At 41.0% G+C, this 20,689-nt stretch overlaps 2 protein-coding genes across 2 annotated transcripts in view; one reads left to right on the forward strand and one right to left on the reverse strand.

Moving 5' to 3' along the window:
- Positions 1-1,781: 1,781 nt before the first annotated feature.
- Positions 1,782-6,035, reverse strand: gdap1 (ganglioside induced differentiation associated protein 1). Its single transcript, XM_069151652.1, has 6 exons — positions 5,811-6,035; positions 4,966-5,158; positions 4,253-4,426; positions 3,705-3,799; positions 2,874-2,988; positions 1,782-2,669 (listed from the first exon to the last, which is right to left on the reverse strand). The coding sequence occupies exons 1-6, from the start codon at positions 5,967-5,969 to the stop codon at positions 2,317-2,319; spliced, it is 1,089 nt and encodes a 362-aa protein (XP_069007753.1). The 5' UTR covers positions 5,970-6,035; the 3' UTR covers positions 1,782-2,316.
- Positions 6,036-7,053: 1,018 nt separating this feature from the next.
- The window catches only part of jph1a (junctophilin 1a), a 31,007-nt gene continuing 17,371 nt past the window's right edge, over positions 7,054-20,689 (forward strand). Inside the window, exons 1-3 of the mRNA XM_069151651.1 lie at positions 7,054-7,139; positions 7,261-7,760; positions 10,464-11,232. Of these exons, the coding sequence (XP_069007752.1) occupies positions 7,382-7,760; positions 10,464-11,232 (1,148 nt within the window). The 5' untranslated portion in view covers positions 7,054-7,139; positions 7,261-7,381. The remainder of the gene's footprint in view (positions 7,140-7,260; positions 7,761-10,463; positions 11,233-20,689) is intronic.

A 20,689-nucleotide genomic window follows, 5' to 3' on the forward strand; every position in this document is an offset into this window, starting at 1 on the left:
TTAAACATCTCACAGTGTTTGGAGCAATCCAAATTTTTTTGTTGTAGGTGTCTGGCCGAGGTGTTCAGGACTGTTAAATGATACGATCATAAACTGACTGCTCATTCAAATGATAGATTGTAATGACTCCGCAACAAAGAAAACAGTCACCATTGTTATGAATTGAGAAGACCCTTGGCTGTAATATTGCTCCAATATATAGAAGTCCTCCCAAAAGTGCATTTATCCAAAGCACTGCCTAAATGGCATCAATAACAACCTACATGTTATAAACAGTAGTTTTCTGAAAATATAAGATATTTGGAACATGCAGAAGTTTACTGAGCATGTCCCACTTCCCTGTGAATTATAGGGTAAATCTTATTCTGTCATAAGTCTCACAGAAATGAGAGTTGTCTAGGGAAACACTGTCCTCTAGTGGAGAATATGCATGTTTGCTTCTTTCTAATAAACAAGCGAGAATAATGCATTTTCAAGCTTCTATTTGATTGCAGTAGCAGGTTTTTGATTTCTCTTCGTTGATGACCTATTGTATCATGTCAATAATAATTAAAGCTCTTGGATGAAGTCTAACAATATATCCTTATCTGGTCGCATTTAAATTATTGATATAATAGTATATTGTGTCATGCAAAGTGCTCTTTTGATAGTGTCTCTGTAATGAAGTTGCACAATGGCTAATAAGGTAATTTTGCGATGGCACAAATATATTTGAAATGTAGGTCACTGACTTTCCTACAGTAGAATCAGTGCAGTAGAATTTATTTACTTAAACTTTATTTATGACTTTGGCCCTTGTCCCTCAAAGTGGCACCCATGTGATATAACTCCGCAGCAGAACTGATGTCATTTTGGTTGCTATTTGCAGGAGTATGATTTTTCCGAAGCTCGCACACCAGTATGAGCTTATGTTCTTTTGACATCTCAACTCATGTGGCTTTAACACGTGTGAGGCATTTCTTTGACAGCTACATTACCCAGCCCCCCTGGACGCTGAAAACAAGAGCCAGACTTTGCTGAAAGGTCTCGCATGTGTCTGTTTTATGTGCGACTGAGCTCACGTGAGGAGGAGTTTAAATCAAAGTTGAGCATATGTTAAATGTCTGTGTTGGCCTGGAGGTTTTGACTGCACAAACAGATTACTGTAGATGTTGACTCACTGGGAAATGTGAGTGGTTTTTGGGTGTTTTTTCTACTGAATCGTTTTTAAAACCTGTGTACTCTGTAATAGCTTGTTAAATGATGCTGGGTTTTGAATTTTTGATGCCATTCTCAATTACATTTGAATGAGAGGAAACAGTGGACTTTGTTTGGTAGCAGTTTAATTTCAGACATATGTTGGACATGATGGTCTGCATATGTAAATTAGATTGTAAAAGGATTCATTCAACTGCAGTTACATAGTGAATCTATCTATCAAACATTACACAACTGCAGGGCAGATCAGGATATTCAGTGTTGCTGAACTTGTCCACGGAAAGCAGACTGTGCACTTCAAAGTTTTTAATTTCCCAACATGCAAATATTGACATAAATGAAACAACAAATGAAAAGCACACATTTGGCCAAACAAAAGAGGCTCTCAGAAACAATCTAAGTACACATAAAGATGCCTTGATTGATCATAGTGGTGTTTTTGCACATTTTAGTCCATATGTCAAGTAGACCTTTTATATTGGATTCATAAATATCATGTCACATTCTTCCAGACAGCAGTTATTTCCATTACTTTCAGTACAGTATAAATATTTTTTTATATTCATGTCAGTGATATCTTGTGATTGGATGGTCCAGATTCTTTTATTTTGAAGTTTGCCAGCGAGGAATTGGACATTAATGGTCAGCAACAAGGACTGGAAAAAACAATCTGCCCATTTAGGTTCCAAGAACAACTTTCATAGCCTTTTCAATGCAAAAAGCAATCATAGTTTCATTATCTGACAGTATTTCAGGCCAATAATGTTGCCAAAAGACATGTTTGTTTACTTGCCAGACATCTTATAAAAGCATTTCCTCTGAACTAAGTGCTATTTAGATGATGACTCACCAGATATAATATATGTGATTGATGACGATACAAAAAAATGCAAAAACACCAGTATGATCCTTCAAGTCAATCCTTTTGCATACAACGAAGCACTGACAAACTGTATTAAGATGGCTAAAAGTGCATTTTGTGCAACCAGCAACACAGAAAGCATTTAAGGTTTATTATAATTCAATATTAATACTGTTTTTTAATTGATCATATAATATGTATTTTGACTTTAGACATTTGTTGCACCCCTATTCGGTCCCAAACCACCTCGGTCTCCCTCAGCTGAAGGCAGTCAGCCTCTTCTTCATGTACAGAAAAGCGAGGTACGTAGCTCCTCCCAGAATGCCTATCAACAGCGTGGTACCGACAATAACTGGCGCATTCTTCCTAGCAACGCGAAAGGCCACAGGAAGGACAGCAGAGATCAGGATGTTGTTGACGTGGCCCAGCACTCTCCTGAAGGCCGGGCGCTCCACCACACGCTCATAGTATGTCTCCACGTTGACGCGGTTACCGTTGCCCCAGTAGCGCCGGGAGAGGCCGAGGAACTTTAGGCGGTGTAAGATGACTGCCAAGGAGACATCGGCCATGCTGAAGAAGTCGCCACACAGCCAGGACTGGCTCCCTTCTTCTACAAGTGGAGGAGAATAGAGTGGGAAACACGAGGGTGTAAGAATGGAAGATAACATGATATTCAAACTGATACTGGAGTAAACATGTTTGACTGATTAGGATGAGTCACCACTGGCACCTTGTAGGCTGACTGAAGATGATGTGCTATTTATTTTATTGTATCTGTTAGCAGTACAGTGGTTGCTATGTGACAAGCTGTTACCTGGGGTTTCCTCCACCCTCCTCTGTAGCTCTGTCTCCACTTGATCCATCACACTTTCAAGTTCATCCAGAAGCTTCTTCAGGTACTTCATGTTATCATGGTCAAACAACTTAGACTGCAAAAACATTTGCATCAGGCACAGTTACTATTAAACATTGTGATTGTCATCTAAAAGACCGTTTTTAAAACACATAGTTGTATTACCTTAATTTTATACCCTTTTGGACCAATTATTTAGTACCAAAAGTCATTGCTATCAAACCCTACATAACACCCATTACAGATCTACAAATAAAATGTTTACCTTCAGCTGTAGTTTGATTCAGAAAATAAACTTCATGTTATGATTCTGCCTTTTAGTTTTTCATTTTCTGTTTCACTCCTACCACCCACCAGAGGTCACCATTGTCTCTCTGTGTGCCCAGTCTCCAGTTCGCCTATCAGTCCACCCCTTACCACTAAGCTCATCTCCCCCTCAGTGTGTATACACTGTACTTATAGTTCACCACTTCTCATTAGCCAGATTGTGTTGTACTTCCCAGGTTGCTGGCCTTTTGGATTGCCCCTCCATTTTGCTCCTTGTGTTGATTACTATTGAGTGTATTTTATGGAGGGGTTAGTGAATGCGTGAACAAGAAGGGAATTTTGACTACAGCATGTGCCTCTCTATGACTCTAAGAGCCACACGGCCCTCTAAGTGCCAGAAGTTACCAAACTATTTTGATATTCATGCAGCAGCAGGGTAGCAGTGGGGCAGCATGGGTTTTGGAGGTTACAATCTCAAATGTAAATACCAACATTTTTGGCACTCTGCTAGCTTGAATGACTTACTTTCAAGCGCCTCTGTTTTGCTACATAAGCATCTTTAAGCTCTGGGTTTTGCTCTGCCAGTTTCTTCAGCTCGGACTGTGTGTTTCCAATCTGTGCTGTCACAAAAACAAAAACAAAGACGCATGTTAGAAAGGCTGAGGCACACAGTGGATGTTTGTACAACCAAACGTCACTGTCAAATGAATAAATGCAGTCTATGATAATAGTACTAATCAGCTTGTCTGTTCTAAACAATCTCATATTAACATAAAGTAATACAATATGGTGGCAAGATTCAGAGGTTTACAACCAAATTACAAAAAAGGGTCCCATTGCCCGTCAAAGTAAAGTTACACAGACAGTAATTTCAATGTACTCCCTCCACCTGATTTTAAATAGATAATTTTAAAAAGTAAGACAGGGTTTAAGATAAGCAGCAGTATCCGTGTCACTCAGAAAAGTCAGCACAACCTCTGCGACATTCAGTTCGACTGAATGGAAACTGTGACGTAAAGTACGTTGATGTAGGAGCACAAACTTATACTGCTATTTATTTCAAGAGGCCTTACTTCGTATGCATGTGGCAGCATATGCCGGTATGTGGGAGTCCACAGTGATCTCAGGGTGGAGGATGCAGCCGTGGGTGTAGGCATCCATCTGTAGTGAGTCCAGCAGCTCTCTGTAGTGCTGCACTCGGTGATAGTACGTGCTGCCCTCTTCTGGCACCAGCTTTAGAGTGCCATCTGGAGACACACAAGTCATGAAAAGACAAGACAGCGGTGTGATTTGCTGCTTTTCTTTTTTATAGTTTTGATCTCTCAAAACTTAACAAAAAGTGCTGATTTCTACCACGGACAATAGAGCATCCAGTTAATACAACATGTGATTGTACACTACACACATGGCTTGAGGAGAACACATGAGGACAAGTTATATATTAATATTTCAACATTTCAGGTATGAGCTGAAACAGCTCTGTGCTTACCAGATTTCCCCTCCTTTTAAGTCGATTGGATGCAGACCCTTAGAACATAGCTATTATGAATCAGTGCAAATCAAGAGAAAATTTAAAACAAATGAAATCATTGAAAAATGAACATATGTGCAATACAAAGAAAAATTGCAACAAAAAAGAAAACGCACAAACATGAACTAAAGTAAACAGTAAAATGGGTAAATAAAGAGCTGACCTCGTGCTGTGGTGTATTATTTATGCTGTTGTAAATAAGAGCTTTGGCTTGCAGGTCTGTTAAAGACCGACATCCATTTCATTTAGTCTCACCATCATTGAAGTTCTGCTCCAGGTAGTCCATGATCTGTGTTGGGTCACAGATGACGTCGTCATTGTGGACTAGGACTGGCACCTCGCCGGTAGGATTCAGACGCATGAACCATGGCTCGTTGTGCTCACTAAGCGGTAGGCTCACATCATTCTCCACACAGTGCAAACCTTTCTCTGCTATGGCCAGACGCACCTGATAAGCAACAACTGTCTCTGTCAGTACTTACACCAGTAAAATCAATATAAATACAATATAAATAGTCTATTGTTGATTTCCCTTTTCTCCCTCTTGAATTTTTAAATAAATAATTACACAGCAATGCTGTTGGCCTCTGCCATGAAATATATATTCTCTGGGATTTGTAATGTGTTTATGGTGCTGCTTCAATGTAAACATCACAGCAAAGAAATTACAAACAGGAAAGATTATACAGCTTTGGAATGAAATGTGGACTGTATTGTTAGTGGGTTTTAAAAAGGAGACCCAGATTTTACCAGGAGAAGTAATAGCAATGTCCAGTAGTAATAAGCTGTCTGAAAGCTATTGTATCCCAGAGAAGTTTAAAGACACCAGAGGCATTTAAATTATCCTCTGAGCTGTGGTGCTGAAATGCTGATACCCTTCTAAAAACTGCAAGCGTGGAAGGTAAACAAACTGCTGTCTTCCCTTGATAAATATCATGAACATGATGTGCTGTACATCGGTTTTATTAATTCAACTATCAAGGATGAAGGTGTTATATAAAGCTAAACAAACATCCACAGACATGTTTTGTAATTAATACACTGGTGGGGAGCTGTCCACTGTATTGTGGTGCTGAAACGTCTAAACGACACTTCCTCACCTTTTGGGAGTTGAGAGACTGCGTCCAATGATAAAGTGTTAATTTGGCTTCGTCCCGTTTTGCAACTGCGCCACATTGCTGAGGAGCATCTTGTTCTGAGTCGGCCTCCAGAAGAGCTGCTCCCTCTTCTTGGCATTCAGAGCTCTTTTCCGACGCCATTTTATCTGTTAGTCTGTTAGGGGACAAGTGAGGGCAGCGCACCTCGTCACAGCCGAGGAAATACTCCCCCCTGCTGGCTCGGAGTGGAAAGTTAAATGATTTAATTTTATGCTGAAAGATTTACCTATTCATTTTAGAAAATATATATATTTATTTTTGCAATATGAGTACATTCTCGCGGTTATTGTTTAAGTTTTCCTTTTTCCTTCGTCGTCCACTTCTGCTGTTTTTGTTGTTGTTGGTACGTCTGGTAGTGTAAATATTTTACCCATGATTCATTCAAATTATTATTCTAGCTTACCTTTACTAGATATATGCATTATTGCTGAGTATGTAGTTTAAAATTCAAGTACGATAATTTACAAAGTTATAAATAACGACCAGAAATACTACATACTACGTTGGTTTCAGTATCTTACGTCGTTACTGACTACACAGTAAATGCATTTGTACAGCAGAGGTCGCTCTTATCCATTTCTTTAACACTGAGGCTGACGTTGGTCCACTCAAGCTATATTGACAACCCCAATACAGAAAGTGGTCACAAAAAGGTCACTATCACGTAAGGTGGTGCAAATTCAATTGAAACCAATTAAACTGTGGGAACTTTTATTTCATGTTCATCTAAATGAGGCATTAATAAAAGTATTATTGTAATAAGACTTTTTTCATGCAGTTCTTAATTTTGCTTGGTAATTTCAAGACCTATGCGGGCATTTGAACTAAAACACTTATATGCACGTTGTAAACGAAAACTGAATGATTTAGCTGTCATAAATGGCTTTGATCCCTCCAAAATATAGGCCATAGTATTATGTAATATGGATGATAAGAATAACAAAATACAAACTCACCATTGATAATCACAGACAGATTTGGGGGGATATTGTTGCTACTGTTGATATTTACACCTATGTCAAACGAGGCGCGTCTTTTAAATGTACAGATTGGCGTATGTGGTGCCTTATTTTGGCGGGGCTGAGGCGGCCAGGCTCTTCACTGGAGGGGGGGGGGGGGTAGAGGAGAGTGGGAGGTCCCTGTGGCGTGACGTTGCGATTGGCCCAGTGCCTTTCTTCAGCAGGGTCTCGATACCTCTCTCTCCCTCTGTGATCAGTGGGTGAGAGGGGGGAGACTAACAACACTCAACGGAGAATCCGGCGTGCGCCTCCGGTAAATGACGCCCACCATTCATACCTTTACACTTCCCATTACGCATGCCTTTTGCATTACATGTTGGTGCCTTGAAGTACCAGTCCACTGTCCTCACCCTCCTATTTTTTTGCTCCTCTAGTCATCATCTTGTTGGCTCATCTTTTCATCACACCACCGGTCCTGGATCCCCCAACCTCGGTCCTGGAGACGCCTGAGTCTGCAGCAGCGCTCGATCTGCTTTATTTCCAGTCTTTATCTGAATGACGGGCGGAAGGTTTGACTTCGACGACGGCGGCACTTACTGCGGGGGGTGGGAGGATGGCAAAGCCCACGGACACGGCATCTGCACCGGACCCAAGGGCCAGGGCGAGTACGCCGGGTCCTGGTCGCACGGCTTTGAGATAGTAGGGGTGTACACCTGGCCCAGCGGGAATACCTACAAGGGCTACTGGTCCCAGGGGAAGCGGCATGGGCTCGGTGTGGAGAATAAAGGAAAGTGGATGTACCGAGGAGAGTGGAGTCATGGTTTTAAGGGTCGGTACGGCGTCCGGCAAAGCCACAACACACCTGCTAGATACGACGGTACCTGGAGCAACGGGCTGCAGGATGGATATGGGATCGAAACCTATGGCGACGGTGGTAAGAAACCAGGTTTTATGAACATGTCACAGCGCTTGTTTAACGTGTGTGTCGCTTTAACTGGTGCAACTGATGTGTTATGTAGCTTGTGTGTAGGATGCTCAGACTGAAACTGAGGAAGGCTAATGGTGATACTTCTGTGCCAGAATCTTCATCTGATATAAGAGTTCAAACTGAGATTGCGCACTGCGCATTGTGGTCAGGCACAGCATCATTCACCCCCCAAAACTGACTTTTCTTTTTCTTTTTTTTTTTTTCTTTTTTTTTTTTTTACCGTTGTTTGGATACCATGGTCCCTCTTTTATTCCAAGACGCATCTGATTTGGCAACTACCGGTTGCTCCTCATATGTCAGTGGGAGGAGAGTGACTCCTCCTCTGTGGCACCAAGCCTCCTGGTGAAGGAGTTTTTAAAATCACAGCAAATCAGTACATTGGAATCCAATTATAGCCACACTAGCACCTACTTCTCTGTCATTTTCAAATTTGAACATTTAAAGCATGAAGCACATCTCTTGAAGGGTGCACATACCACTGCTTTAAAGGAAATACAACCTGTTTATTAATACATGAGAAGGTGATAATTTTGGTACCCGTTAAGTCATTCTGCAAGTGTCTGGATAACGCACAGCAGGTGAATGTGTTGTGGAAACAAGTGGATTTTCATTGTCCCTATAACCCATTGCAGACATTTTCTAGAGAGCTGAAAATACACACAAATTGATCTCTCATCTACACATTCAGCTATGTTGAGTCACACACAAAATAGCTGATAGTGAGAGGACAGTGACAGTGAGACCCCTCCCCGAGCTTTGATCTGAGTAATCGTTGGTGTGTTCACAGATTGTGTTTATGTAAAGACCTGTCAGATACAGAGAGACATCAGGGAGACAAGATCCCAGGAAACCAGTGGGCCTGATGTGTGTTACGACACTCTTTTCTTGTTATAAAACATCCGAGTCTTTTGGGTGATTTGTGAGCATCATCTCCACTAAGAGAGGCCTTATGGTGCAGAATAAATGCCTCACATATGATGGTTACAGATTGCTAGGCTTGGGAAATCAGCTGATCCTAGAGGATCTACAGAACATCTGGCCGTCTGACCCTGTAACATCCTGATGACTTGATCTGCAGGGTCACCAAATTGAACTGCAGCGCAGAGCCAGCCTGTTAATCTCACACTGTTTATCCATCTAAATTCCGGCCCAAGCTAGTGTATCATTTTCTGTTCAAATCTGACCATTATGGCTTATTTAATTGTATTGGTAAATGAGATTCGAGCAATGGGTTTACAAGCCTTTCTTCATCTTATTATAATTAAAATCAGGACCAGGATTGTAATTAATGCTTTGAAGAAGCTACAGTAGGCCAGCACATGGTGATTGGGCTCAGCAGCACCAAATGGGATTAATGAAGTATTCTTCTCATTATGTGACTCATAGCAATTCCCTGTCGTCACAGACCAACGGATGGTGGTGAATGCGCCTACTGTCAGTGGGGGAGTTAGTGGTTGCCTGAAAATAGGCTCCTAGCTAAGTGATTCACATTCATCCCCAGAGATCCTCAGTATCAGTACCTTAATCAAATCTCTGCGATTCAGTTAGCTATGCCCACAATCCCACATCTGAGTGCAAGGAGAGAAACATTTCATTAGCCGATATATTCTGCACCCCTACAGCAAGGCTTCTCTGTTCCCATATGTAATGCTGTTTTAAGGGCTTAGTGCTGATAGAAAGAATATCTGGCCAACAAAATGCAAGGTATGCAACAGAGGAAACAGACCATAAGTAAGTGTCAGAATAAGTTCAAACTCACTGTGGGAAAATGTTAGCCTGGTATGACTTTTGGAAAACAAGATAAGCTTTCACACATGCATACTGTAAAATCAGATCGTCATCAATGTTGGTGCAAGCACTACTTTTCACAACTATACCGTGTAAACGGGTTTATTTTGTAGCAATCAGTCTTGATATTTTCTAGGTTTTTTTTTATGTTTCACTCGATTTAGATAATCTTATCATGGAACTGATGGGTAACAGAGAATCTTTTGCAGAAAGTGAGGGACCACTTTAGTTTGCCCAAATAGTGCTATCTAATCCTGTCTGATGATCCTGAACATTTCCAAATCCGTTAACTATAAATATGTAATGCCATGAGTTTTTTTGAAGGAATTCTGCTGTTTATGGCTTTTGATGTCTATGTTGTGGTTTTAAAGTCATGCCACTTTGTATTCTTTTATGTAAATACTGCACATTTTAACCTAGTAAAGCATGGCTTTTTCAAATTATGGAAAACTGTGGAAAAATGCATATTCAACAATTTACATGTGGAACACTGTAAAATAAATGTCAGCTGCTGATATATCCCTATTTATATTTGCATTGGTATAAGATTTCCCATGTTGTATTGCAGTATTTCAGACTATATAATGTAGTTTACAAACCCCTCCAGTGGGTCACAGGATGATTTATGTCTGTTCCAGACTTTTATCTCAGTACAATACAATACACCATTTGAGAAGAATAATTATATTTTTGGTGGAATTGCTCACAGATTATTGACATGTGCAACATGTCACAAGTAGAAATGCTTCTTTTAAAAGGATCATTAAGCAAAACGTTTGGGAACCACTGCTTTACAGGATTGGATGTATGCAGTAATTGTGACTATTGAAACTCACTGATCCATATCCACCTGTTCTTCAGGTACCTATCAAGGCCAGTGGATGGGTGGGATGCGGCATGGCTACGGTGTGCGTCAGAGTGTTCCCTATGGCATGGCCACCGTCATCCGCTCCCCGCTTCGTACGTCAATGGCCTCCCTGCGCTCCGAGCAGAGCAACGGTGCAGTGCTCCAGGACCTGTCCTCCCCTGCAGACACGCCAACAGGCAGCCGCGGTGGCTTTGTCCTTAACTTCCACTCAGACAGCGAGGTTGTCACTGGCAAGAAGAAGGGTCTGTTCCGCCGGGGCTCCCTCTTTGGTAGCCTCCGACAGCTGCGCAAGTCTGACTCTCGGACCTCAATCTCCAGCAAGCGCAGTTCTGCGAGAAGTGATGCCACCATGAGCCGCATCAGTTCCAGTGATGCCAATTCTACTATATCCATCGGTGACGGCGAGCTGCCAGATGAAGACCTACCTCTGGAGGACCATGTGGATGCCACCACGACTGAGACCTACATGGGCGAGTGGAAGAATGACAAGCGCAATGGATTTGGTGTTTCAGAGAGATCCAACGGGATGAAATATGAAGGGGAATGGCTTAACAACAAGCGCCATGGTTACGGGTGCACGGTTTTCCCAGATGGCACCAAAGAAGAAGGGAAGTACAAAAATAATGTGCTGGTGCGTGGAATACGAAAGCAGTTGATTCCTCTTAAGAACCCCAAAACCAAAGAGAAGGTAGATCGGGCTGTGGAGGGGGCACAGAGGGCTGCAGCCATTGCAAGGAGTAAAGTGGAAATAGCAGCTTCCAGGTAATGTGTTTGTGCGTGTGTTCATTCATGCTCCTGTATGTGCATGTGGGTGTATACTGTGTAAACACACAAAAAGAAAGGGCGAACATCCTCAGGGGTTTATTTTCACTGTTGAAGAGTCACAGCAGTGGCCTGTTTGACAAATATCTCCTGGTCTGATTGAAGGGCCAGTCTTGTGTAAGTGGAGTCCCATGACAACAGCTCCGACCTTTATACATCATCGACAGTCAAGGCTTTTGTGTTGCCAGTGTGATCATCCCTGGAAAAGGTTCTGTTTCTATTCTCTGCCCATGTCTTTCATTCCCAGGGAGAGGGTTCAGGCATCTTGTGTGTGTGTGTGTGTGTGTGTGTCTGCGTTGCATTTGAGGTTTGTGTGTATCAGTGAGTTCATGTGCGTGAGCTGTATGGCCATACCTGCGCCAATGCCAAGTGCATCTTGTGTGCCCAATAACGATACCTGCCCCCCCCTGCCAAGTTTTGCTCTGATGTGGCATCTGCTCTTTAACAGGTGGATGAGACGTGACCTTTTCATTTAATGCGTCCCTCCTACTGGGACACAGTTCAGGGTATGCAGCATCGCTTTGACATCCTCTAGTTTCATTGCATCAGGGAATTATTAGACTGAAGACTGAGTGGATGTGTACAAGCTGTGAAAAGGTCTCTATGCATTCATGCATGTTTTTATTTTTTCTCTGTCGCTCAAGAGGTACACAAGAGTTTGCATGTATGAAAGCACATCAACGAGCATTTATAAAACTCAAAAGCAAAGATATGTGTGTGACACTCATGCTCACACACAAACACTGTGAGTTCTATAGTTGTCAGTCAAATAATTAAAAGAGACAAAATCAACCAACCTCTGAATTTTATCTTAATGGATCAATTATCAGCTCAATTAGTCTTTTATCTTACTGAGCACAGCTTCTCCTTGTTTTTGCTTTTCTATGGTTTATATAGTCATGTTAAAATGACACTATTTTCTAATGAGCACTAAACACAATGGAAAATACAAAATTCCGGTATTTGTTCGTAAATCCTTGCACAAGTAAAGTTTTGACCTGATGTATATAAAATGTTTAAGGATTACCAAAGTCATCACAATTCATCCATTAACATCAGTTTCTACCAGATTTCATGGCAATGAAATCTCTAATAGTTGTTAAGTAGTTGCTACGATTCCTTGTCCAGGATCCATGAATGATTGTGTAATATTTTGTGCCAACAATCGAGCAAAGAGACATTTCTCAGGTTAAGTGAAGTCTCTGACCTGCTTTGACCCCATCAGATACTTCCTTTGGGCACCATGAATATCATAAACAAAATTCATGACAAACAAATACAGTAGCTGATACATTTCACAACCAAAACAAATCTAAAAATGTAATGGGGACTATGGAAGAAAAGTTGGGGGGGTCACTTAGGTCAGTAAGGTTCTTCCCCTGGGCACCATGAATATCTGCTAGATTTCATGGCAATGAATCAAATCGTTTTTGAGACATTTCACGAACAAACAATAATATCAATCTCCTGGTGACACTAGAACAAAAGTTGGGGGGGGGGGTCACTAAAGTTAGTAGGATTCTTCCTCTAGGGACCATGAACGTCTGTGCAGGTATTTATGGCAATAAATACAGTTGTCGTTGAGATGTTTCAGTCAGAGCCAAAGAGGTGGCTCATCCAACAGACTGAACAACAAACTGACACTGCCATGTTTAGAGCCACTACTGTGGAGATATTTTCATGATTCTTGGCTGCTGTTCAGACCAGCTAAACAATATTAAATTATTACTTTGTTTCTTGGCAATATATAAAGGGTGTCATTATTTCAACATACTGTGGAGTAAATGATTAATCCACAATGTATCCTAACCAATGGAATAAAATTGACACGGTCAATATTAGAAACACAAAATATAATGAGTATTTTAACTCCCTGAATAGTAGGCTTTTTCATAATATCAAGACATTCGTTTCTATTACAATAACTCCTGTCAGGCAGTGAGTGGAAGGAGAAAATGCTTTATTCTGCAGATTTCAGGGATATAAGATACAGATTACATAAGGTGGATTTAACATGTTTGGTATTAAAGCTCTGCATACTGTTTGTTCCACAGATAAGACCCATGATATTATGGGTCTTCATCTGTGTCAGTGAAGGCCAATGAGGTTGAGCTAAAACTACTCAGAGAAGAGAAAAGTGGATAATGTTTTGAAGGAAAGAGCCATTTGATCTGCTCTCTGGTTATGCATTAGAGCAACAATTTTCAAAAGGAAACACATGATCTCCTGCATGCCACTAAAGCAACCAAAGTAAAAGCATTCAAGCTGATACAATGTGCTCATGGCAACAAACAAGGTGCCCTGTGCTGAAGTAAGTGATCAGATTACTGGATGGTACATGCCGCTGTATCATGTGCAGCTGGAAATCTCAAAACAAGCTCTTCCATCCTCCTTACTAAAATCAAGATGCTTTTATTTTTTTTTTCCTTTTCATGAGTGCGGTTGTGTTGCAAGCAGCCAGAATGGCAGACTGTTGTAAGCACGTTATGCAAGTCTCATCATACAGTACAGTGCATGGCAAAAGATGCACTCGTATTGATCCAGTTCTGGTCACATGACTCTCTGTCTTTTGAATGTGGAGCGTACCCAGTGCATCCACAGTGAATGAGGAGAGGGAAATGAGATGGCGTTAGTAGAGGAGATGGAGAGTCAAATGAATTGAGATGAAAAAGTCAGGTGACAGATGTTCATTGGATAAGATTGACAGATACGGCGAATTTGCAGAGCAAGACATTTCCGAAGAGTCTGGAGTGGACAGAAATAAAAAAAGAGCAGAATAAAAAGGGCATAGAGAGCACACACCCGTCCCTCCCCTGTGGATTACTGTACAGAAGAGCTGTCCCATCAGCCTCTGGGGTGGAGCTGATGACCTCATGCTCCTGATCAGCCAATCGATACAGAGTGATGCAGTGGAGTGGAGTTCTGTGTCCCTCATTCACAGTTGTTGTGCCGCCCCTTATCTATGTGAAATGGCCTTCTACACACATCTCCTTGGTGTGTCCATGTGTTTGTGGGTGGGTGGGTGTTTGTGTTGTGTTTTTCTGTATGAGGCCTGTGAAGTGAGATAAGTGACTGTTTGTGCCACTGAAAAGTTCACCGAGTCATGATGCTTCTCCCATCAATTGTTTTTGTTTCAGATCAGCAGTTTAGGTATCATGGTAACTCAGCAGTTTGTCCGTGTATACACTGTGTAATCTACTGTAATGGCCTTTAATACTCTAATGGACATTAGCTCCGAGCCTAAATTTTACTGCCTATGCTATCTCATAAAAGCAGAAGTGTTCAAATGACCTTACCGTAGCTGCAAAGCGCAGAAATACGGTAATATTAGTTTGATGAGTTTTCGACAGTTCCAACAATGATTTAAAAGAAATGAATAAAACAAACCTTCTGTAAGCAGGCAGGCCGACACTGTATGTTATATTACATTGTGGGCTTTTGTGAAAGGTTAACCAACACCTAATAAGCAGGGGAGATATTTATATGATATTTATTTTTTCATCACAGCAATCAGCAAAATGTTACGTTTTTACCGCCATCACATTTCTACCTCTGCCTGTGAGGTCATTTTGGGACAGTTTTGTTTGTAGCACTGTCACATGAGGATTACCTGTAGATTTTCATGACGTCTGACAGATAGGAGTTTGAATTGGATTTATTGGTGATCCAGTTCTGGATTTTATTGGATAATTTGATATAAAACGTTGTGCAGGAGTGGAGTAGACCAAAAATGAATGATTTAAAAGTGTTTACTATAGAAACTATTATTAACATCATAACATAATTGGCCCTGTGATGGACTGGCGATCTGTCCAGGGTGTACCCTGTCTTCGCCCTAAATTAGCTCGGATCGGCTGTCTGTCTGTCTTTCTTTCATACACATGCGCACCCGCTTCTATCTATATGCATTTACTTAATCAGTACCTAACTATTCCTGCACAGGAACACCTCACACACTAACACAGACTGCTCAACAAACACATACAGTCAGAGAACATGCAGTGTGTGCTACTCTGCTGGTGTGTCAGCAGTGAGCACTGCCTAAATAAGGCAAGGCATCAGTTGGCTTATCAGCAGCAGCCAGGAATATATACCCGTCCCAACACTGATATAGCAGCCCACCATCTCACTCACACTATCATCTCTTCCCAAGTGTGTGTGTATGTGTGTGTGTGTGTGTGTGTGTGTGTGTGTGTGTGTGTGTGTGTGTGTGTGTGTGTGTGTGTATGTATGTGTGTATGTGTGTATGTGTGTGTGCATGTGTGTGTGCATGTGTGCTTCCGTACGGTATAAACGGGAGGAAAAGCTTTAAAGGGAATGGGAGAACCTGTCTGTCTGTTTGGGCGTGAGAGATAAGATAAGGTGGCTATCATTTGGCAGGAGAACAGAGAAAATGTGTCCAATGTGTGCGGTGCGTTTGTGCTCCGGGGTGTTTGTTTATCACCTGCTGTGGGATGACCTCAGCTACTCACCACCTGCCCTTTTTGGAGAGAGTTATAGATTGACATGTGAAGAAAATAATCCAAGCCCTCTGCACATCATTTTAAGATCCCGTCTTGGCTGTCCCTCGACGGCGTTGACTTCTTCTGCTTCAAATAGGAGCAGAGGTGCAGAGTTTTTTTTTCTGGGTCTGTGCATGCCTGTCTTTGATCTTGGTGCTGGTGCCGCCTCTTATGGAGTTTTAACGAAGTGGAGCCACTCACCTCTCCAAAGCATGTCAAGTCTGTTTCTTTATTAAGTGACAACGTGTACAGTAGCAATGAGGCACAGAGGGTACAGTGACTGTAAGTGTGAGAAAGACTGCCAGCAATCTGAATCACCAGTCAGAGTACAGCAAACCACATCATACAATATATTTATCCCCCAACATGTACCACTCCCCCTGTCTCATATTTATGACAACGTGATCGTGTGACGCAACACAAACACATTTTGCTGACAGAATCAAATGTTCATGCTCACAAATATAAAATAACTGTCCATATAAGCTTAGAGTTGCCTATATATCGATATTGTTAATGACCAGAGTTATTGACACCCTGTATGTATGAAAGAGCTATAAATAATAAAGCTGATGCAATGGCACATGCATCAGGAGTTAGATGAGCAGTTTTCAAATGACCCTCAGTTCAGTCAAATTACGCAGTGTAATGCAATCTTATCCTGCACCTCACCATATTACCATGATATGAAGTCATCGACGTCAGTGGATGAAAGCAGTTAGAGTACGGATGTAAGAGAAGGCCAGGTCTTTGTTGACTTGTAATTATAGGCTGATATTTATATATTTCACAATCAATAAACAAATAAGTAAATAGGCATTCAAGCAATTTTATTTATCGAGGTCAGTTTGCACACTGAGCAGTTGTGTAATGTTTTACATGACTCTGAAGAGAGCTCTTTAAAGTCTGAAAAGTAAAACCTGAGGATGTCATCAGGGTTATGTGAAATTGAACTTGAGGTTTAGAGTTTGAGAGATACGGGCCTTTCGAAGTATAAGAAAAACTTTTTTAGTTATTTTTCTCTCCACTTCCCACTTCCTTCTTAATATTTTCCATCCCTGGTGGGAGACAGTTAGAAGGCGAGAAAGAAAATATTTTTGGGCAGAAATCAATCCACAGCCTCCAGAAACAGGAGTTTGAACCATTTCCCTGAACCATGAAGATATATTTTTACAAGAGGTGGAGGAAGACTATATACAGTATGCATAAATTAAGACTGGGATGGGCTGAATTTGCTGACTTATAAGGCACAGTGTGTGAAGGCATTGTTCTGGAATGAGTGGAGGACTGTGGGAAATGTCTGTGTGTAGATGGGAGTGGTGCACTGGGCTGTGTTGATAGCAGTAGCGATAGGATTGGGTTTCACCTACGTGCTAAAACTGCGGCTACGGCTTGTAATCTCTCAGAGAATGGCACATATTTCTGCCGCTTCTCGAGGAAGACGAGGATGAGTCAGCCGGGCGGGCATGTGGAGTCCGTTGCTGCTGTAGAGAGGTTAACTCATGTAGTGGTTCACCTACAATCATTAAAAATGTAAAAGTACTCCTTGTACGGATGGTTTTACCCACTCCTCCATTTCCTCTACAGTCCTTCTTTGATTTAGTTTACAATGAATTTCCAACATATTGTATTTGTTTCATTATTAAACAACAAATGGATGCACTTGTTTTGTCTTGTGGTGCATCTTCTCGTCTCTGTGTTAATTGTGTGTGTAATAGAAGTTATTGAGTGTGAGACTCAAGTGGGATAAGTCTTGTATTAGACACACTGATGTGCAGAAATAAACTGTGTTTCTGTTCAGTAAGTAAGCAGCTTCTCCATACATTTGCCTGCCTGTGTTTTCATGTGAACGAGCTCTCCTCCTGAGATTTCCCTGTGACGTGACAACTTCTTAAAATCCCACATGTCAGTGCGGTATAATTCTTTACACCTTTTCAACTGTATCATTTAATATTGGCATGTATGTTACTACTCAAACACATGTATACTAAGATACGATCAATGGTCCGAAAGTCAGGCTGTTGAGGTGAATACAAATAAAATTCATTGATTCGTACGTCTTTAACAATTACAAAAAATGTAAAAATGCACATTATATACAAATAAAAATAGGATAATATTAAATTAAACGAAACAACAGTGCAATGAATTAAACAAACAAGCAAACAACAGTGTAATGGTGTTATTAATGTGTGATGGATTTGGCCAGAGGTGAGTTATTGTACAGTCTTATTGCAGTGGGCAGGAATGATCTCCTGTATCGGTCCTTGTGACAGCGGAGCTGGATAACTCTGTAGGAGAAAGTGCGTGGAGAGGATGGTGTGGATTATCCAATATGGATATATGTGTTTGTTCAGCGTCCTCCTCTCCTCCACCTTTTCCAGGCTGTCCAGTTTGCAGCCAATTATAGATCTGGCCTTCTTAACCACTTTGTTAAGTCTGTTGGTGTCGCCGGCTCCAATGCTGCTCCCCCACCAGACTCCGGTGAAGTACAATGCACTGGCCACAACAGACTGGTCGAACATCTCCAACATCTTGCTGCACATATCATATTTGAGTTGAGGGTTTTGTTGAAGGTGCTACAGCTCAGTGTCAGAAGGACGTCCTTAAAAACTGTTGATACAGTGTAAGTCATAGATTGTGTTGTCTTCTGTGCACTGATTAACAGGACAATATCACCATCACTAAAGAATAAACCTATCAACTCCTCAAAATAAACAGCATGTTGACTGTGAAAGTGCTGGTTTCCTTTATTGTATTTTGTTTTATTTATTTAAACAGTTCTTTTTTTTTGCCTACTGTACTGCAGGTATTGATATATTTTAATTATTTTCTATTATCAATTGTTCGGTTCATAAAATGGCACAAAATTGGCAATTACAATTTCCCAAAGTGACATCTTCAAATGTTTGTTGGTCAACACCTCAAAGATACTCAGATAACAGACTAAAGAGACCAAACAAATTTGAAGTTGAGAGGCTGTAATTATCAAATGTATTATCGTAATGTCAATTGGAAAAAACGATACAATTTCTACATAAAAATTCAGAAAATTAAATTCAGAAAGTGACAGATTTATTTTGGCATTTTCTAAAAGCAAAGCAAGGTAATTTACCTAATTTAAAGCCCAAAATGTATAAATGTAGCAGATATAGGTATAGCTGATAAGGATAGACATGTTTTGTGTTTATTGTCTCATAGTATAGAACTTTACACCCACAGTCAAGAGATATTTAACAATGGCAATGCATACCTAAAATGAAATTTAATAATAAGGGATGGTGGCAACACGTTACTGTTACAGTAAACATCTGTAAATCTGTGTTTTCTGGTTGCGTAGCCTGAAGAAACTCTTAAAATCTGTCTTTTCTTTTTTTCTTATTTTTTTTACCTGCTGCCACAGCCATGTGTCTTTAACCTCTGGATACTGATGTGCCCCACTAAATCTGTCCAGCCACTCTGATTGGCCAGCTAGGCTGCTTTCCCTCCAGATGTTCACGGATTGGATTATGGAATTATCACTTCTGTTGTTGAATCAGAGTATTGCTTTTCCACACAGAATCTCTTCATAAGGCATGCAACCTCTGTTGTAATCACATGTAGAAATCATACTGCATTTGTGGCTGTGTTTATGATGCATTTCCTTTATGATGATGTCAAATGGAATCTGTAAACTTGGCTATGCGGTGAGGATATTTCATCTACCATTGTCAACATGTGTCATTGTTTTCTTTTGATTATATCATTTTAGAGTTGCAGAACTTGACCCACATCACACAATGCTGTTGCAGCTGCTGATTATGAGACATTATTGTATACATGTTTTTCATAATGGCTGACATTTTTGGTCACCGTCAGTGTTATTCTTGCACGTGTATTGCCAAGTCAGTCCATGTAATTGCCATAACACATACATAGACTGCGTGAAGCGTGCATCCCAATTTTTCTGCTGAGGGCAGATGTAACCTAACGTTAATGCTCCTTATGGCTTTGCACTGAAAAATAAATTGATGGTTGTGTGTGTTTGTGTTTGTGTGTGTGAGTGCAGACAGTGGGGTGAATGGTGGCAGGAGATTGGAGGAGAGAGCACAGACCATAATTAAAACTATTCCTTAAGCTCAAGTGGTTGCCAGGCAATGTGACCTTTACTCGCACAGGTTCAGCTTCGGATGTTGAGTCTCGTAGTTAAATGAGACACACCGTGGAGTGGCTGTTTGTGTGTTCCTCTGTGTCCATGTTGCTTTACAAACCTTGAAACTTTAACGTTTTCTGAACGTGCGTTTATATTTATCAAATTTGAAAGTAGTTTTATTGTGTTTGTACCCAAATACAGTAGGCTGTAATGTGTGTGTATTCTTTTGCAAATTCAATAGTACAGACCAGATGCCTGGTTGGACAGCCTGCTCGAGTGTCTCTGGTGGTTGCCATGGTTACTGCCTCACCGTCGTCATGATCGTGTCAGCCATTTGTTGATTTTTGTTATAAAGTAGCCGAGTGAAGAGGCGCTGTTAGTTTAACACGGTGTTTATTCATCCTTGAAGGTTTGTGAAACGTGTCTGTTTCCAGTTGGTGATTTACAATAGATTTATTGACTCTTGTCATGCGGAGACCACTATGAGGGGCCTCTAATGTAATAATGCAAGAGCAGAGCAGCTCATAGATGTCCTTTATTCACTCTGGTTCCCTGTAGGCCTCATTATGGTACATCTCAGTAAACGTCCTTTCAACTTCAACTATGCAGATTTGATGAGTGTGTGTGTGTGTGTGTGTGTGTGTGTGTGTGTGTGTGTGTGTGTGTGTGTGTGTGTGTGTGTGTGTGTGTGTGTGTGTGTGTGTGCGCGTGCGCTTCACAAACAGTAATTTGCATAAGATGTAGCTCGTTTTTCTAGGGTGGG

This window comes from Embiotoca jacksoni, unplaced genomic scaffold (assembly GCF_022577435.1).
Source record: "Embiotoca jacksoni isolate LCO1_2020_lvr unplaced genomic scaffold, fEmbJac1.0.p SCAF_17, whole genome shotgun sequence".
Classification (NCBI taxonomy): Eukaryota; Metazoa; Chordata; class Actinopteri; family Embiotocidae; genus Embiotoca; species Embiotoca jacksoni.

What these genes read in the sequence shown, in the direction of transcription:
- gdap1 (XM_069151652.1), bottom strand. Translation starts at nt 5,969, where the DNA reads ATGGCGTCGGAAAAGAGCTCTGAATGCCAAGAAGAGGGAGCAGCTCTT. An exon ending in GGAGCAGAACTTCAATGATG is followed by an intron (nt 4,427 to 4,965) that starts GTGAGACTAAAT and finishes GTGTGTCTCCAG; the next exon opens with ATGGCACTCTAAAGCTGGTG. An exon ending in TGCTGCCACATGCATACGAA is followed by an intron (nt 3,800 to 4,252) that starts GTAAGGCCTCTT and finishes TTTTTGTGACAG; the next exon opens with CACAGATTGGAAACACACAG.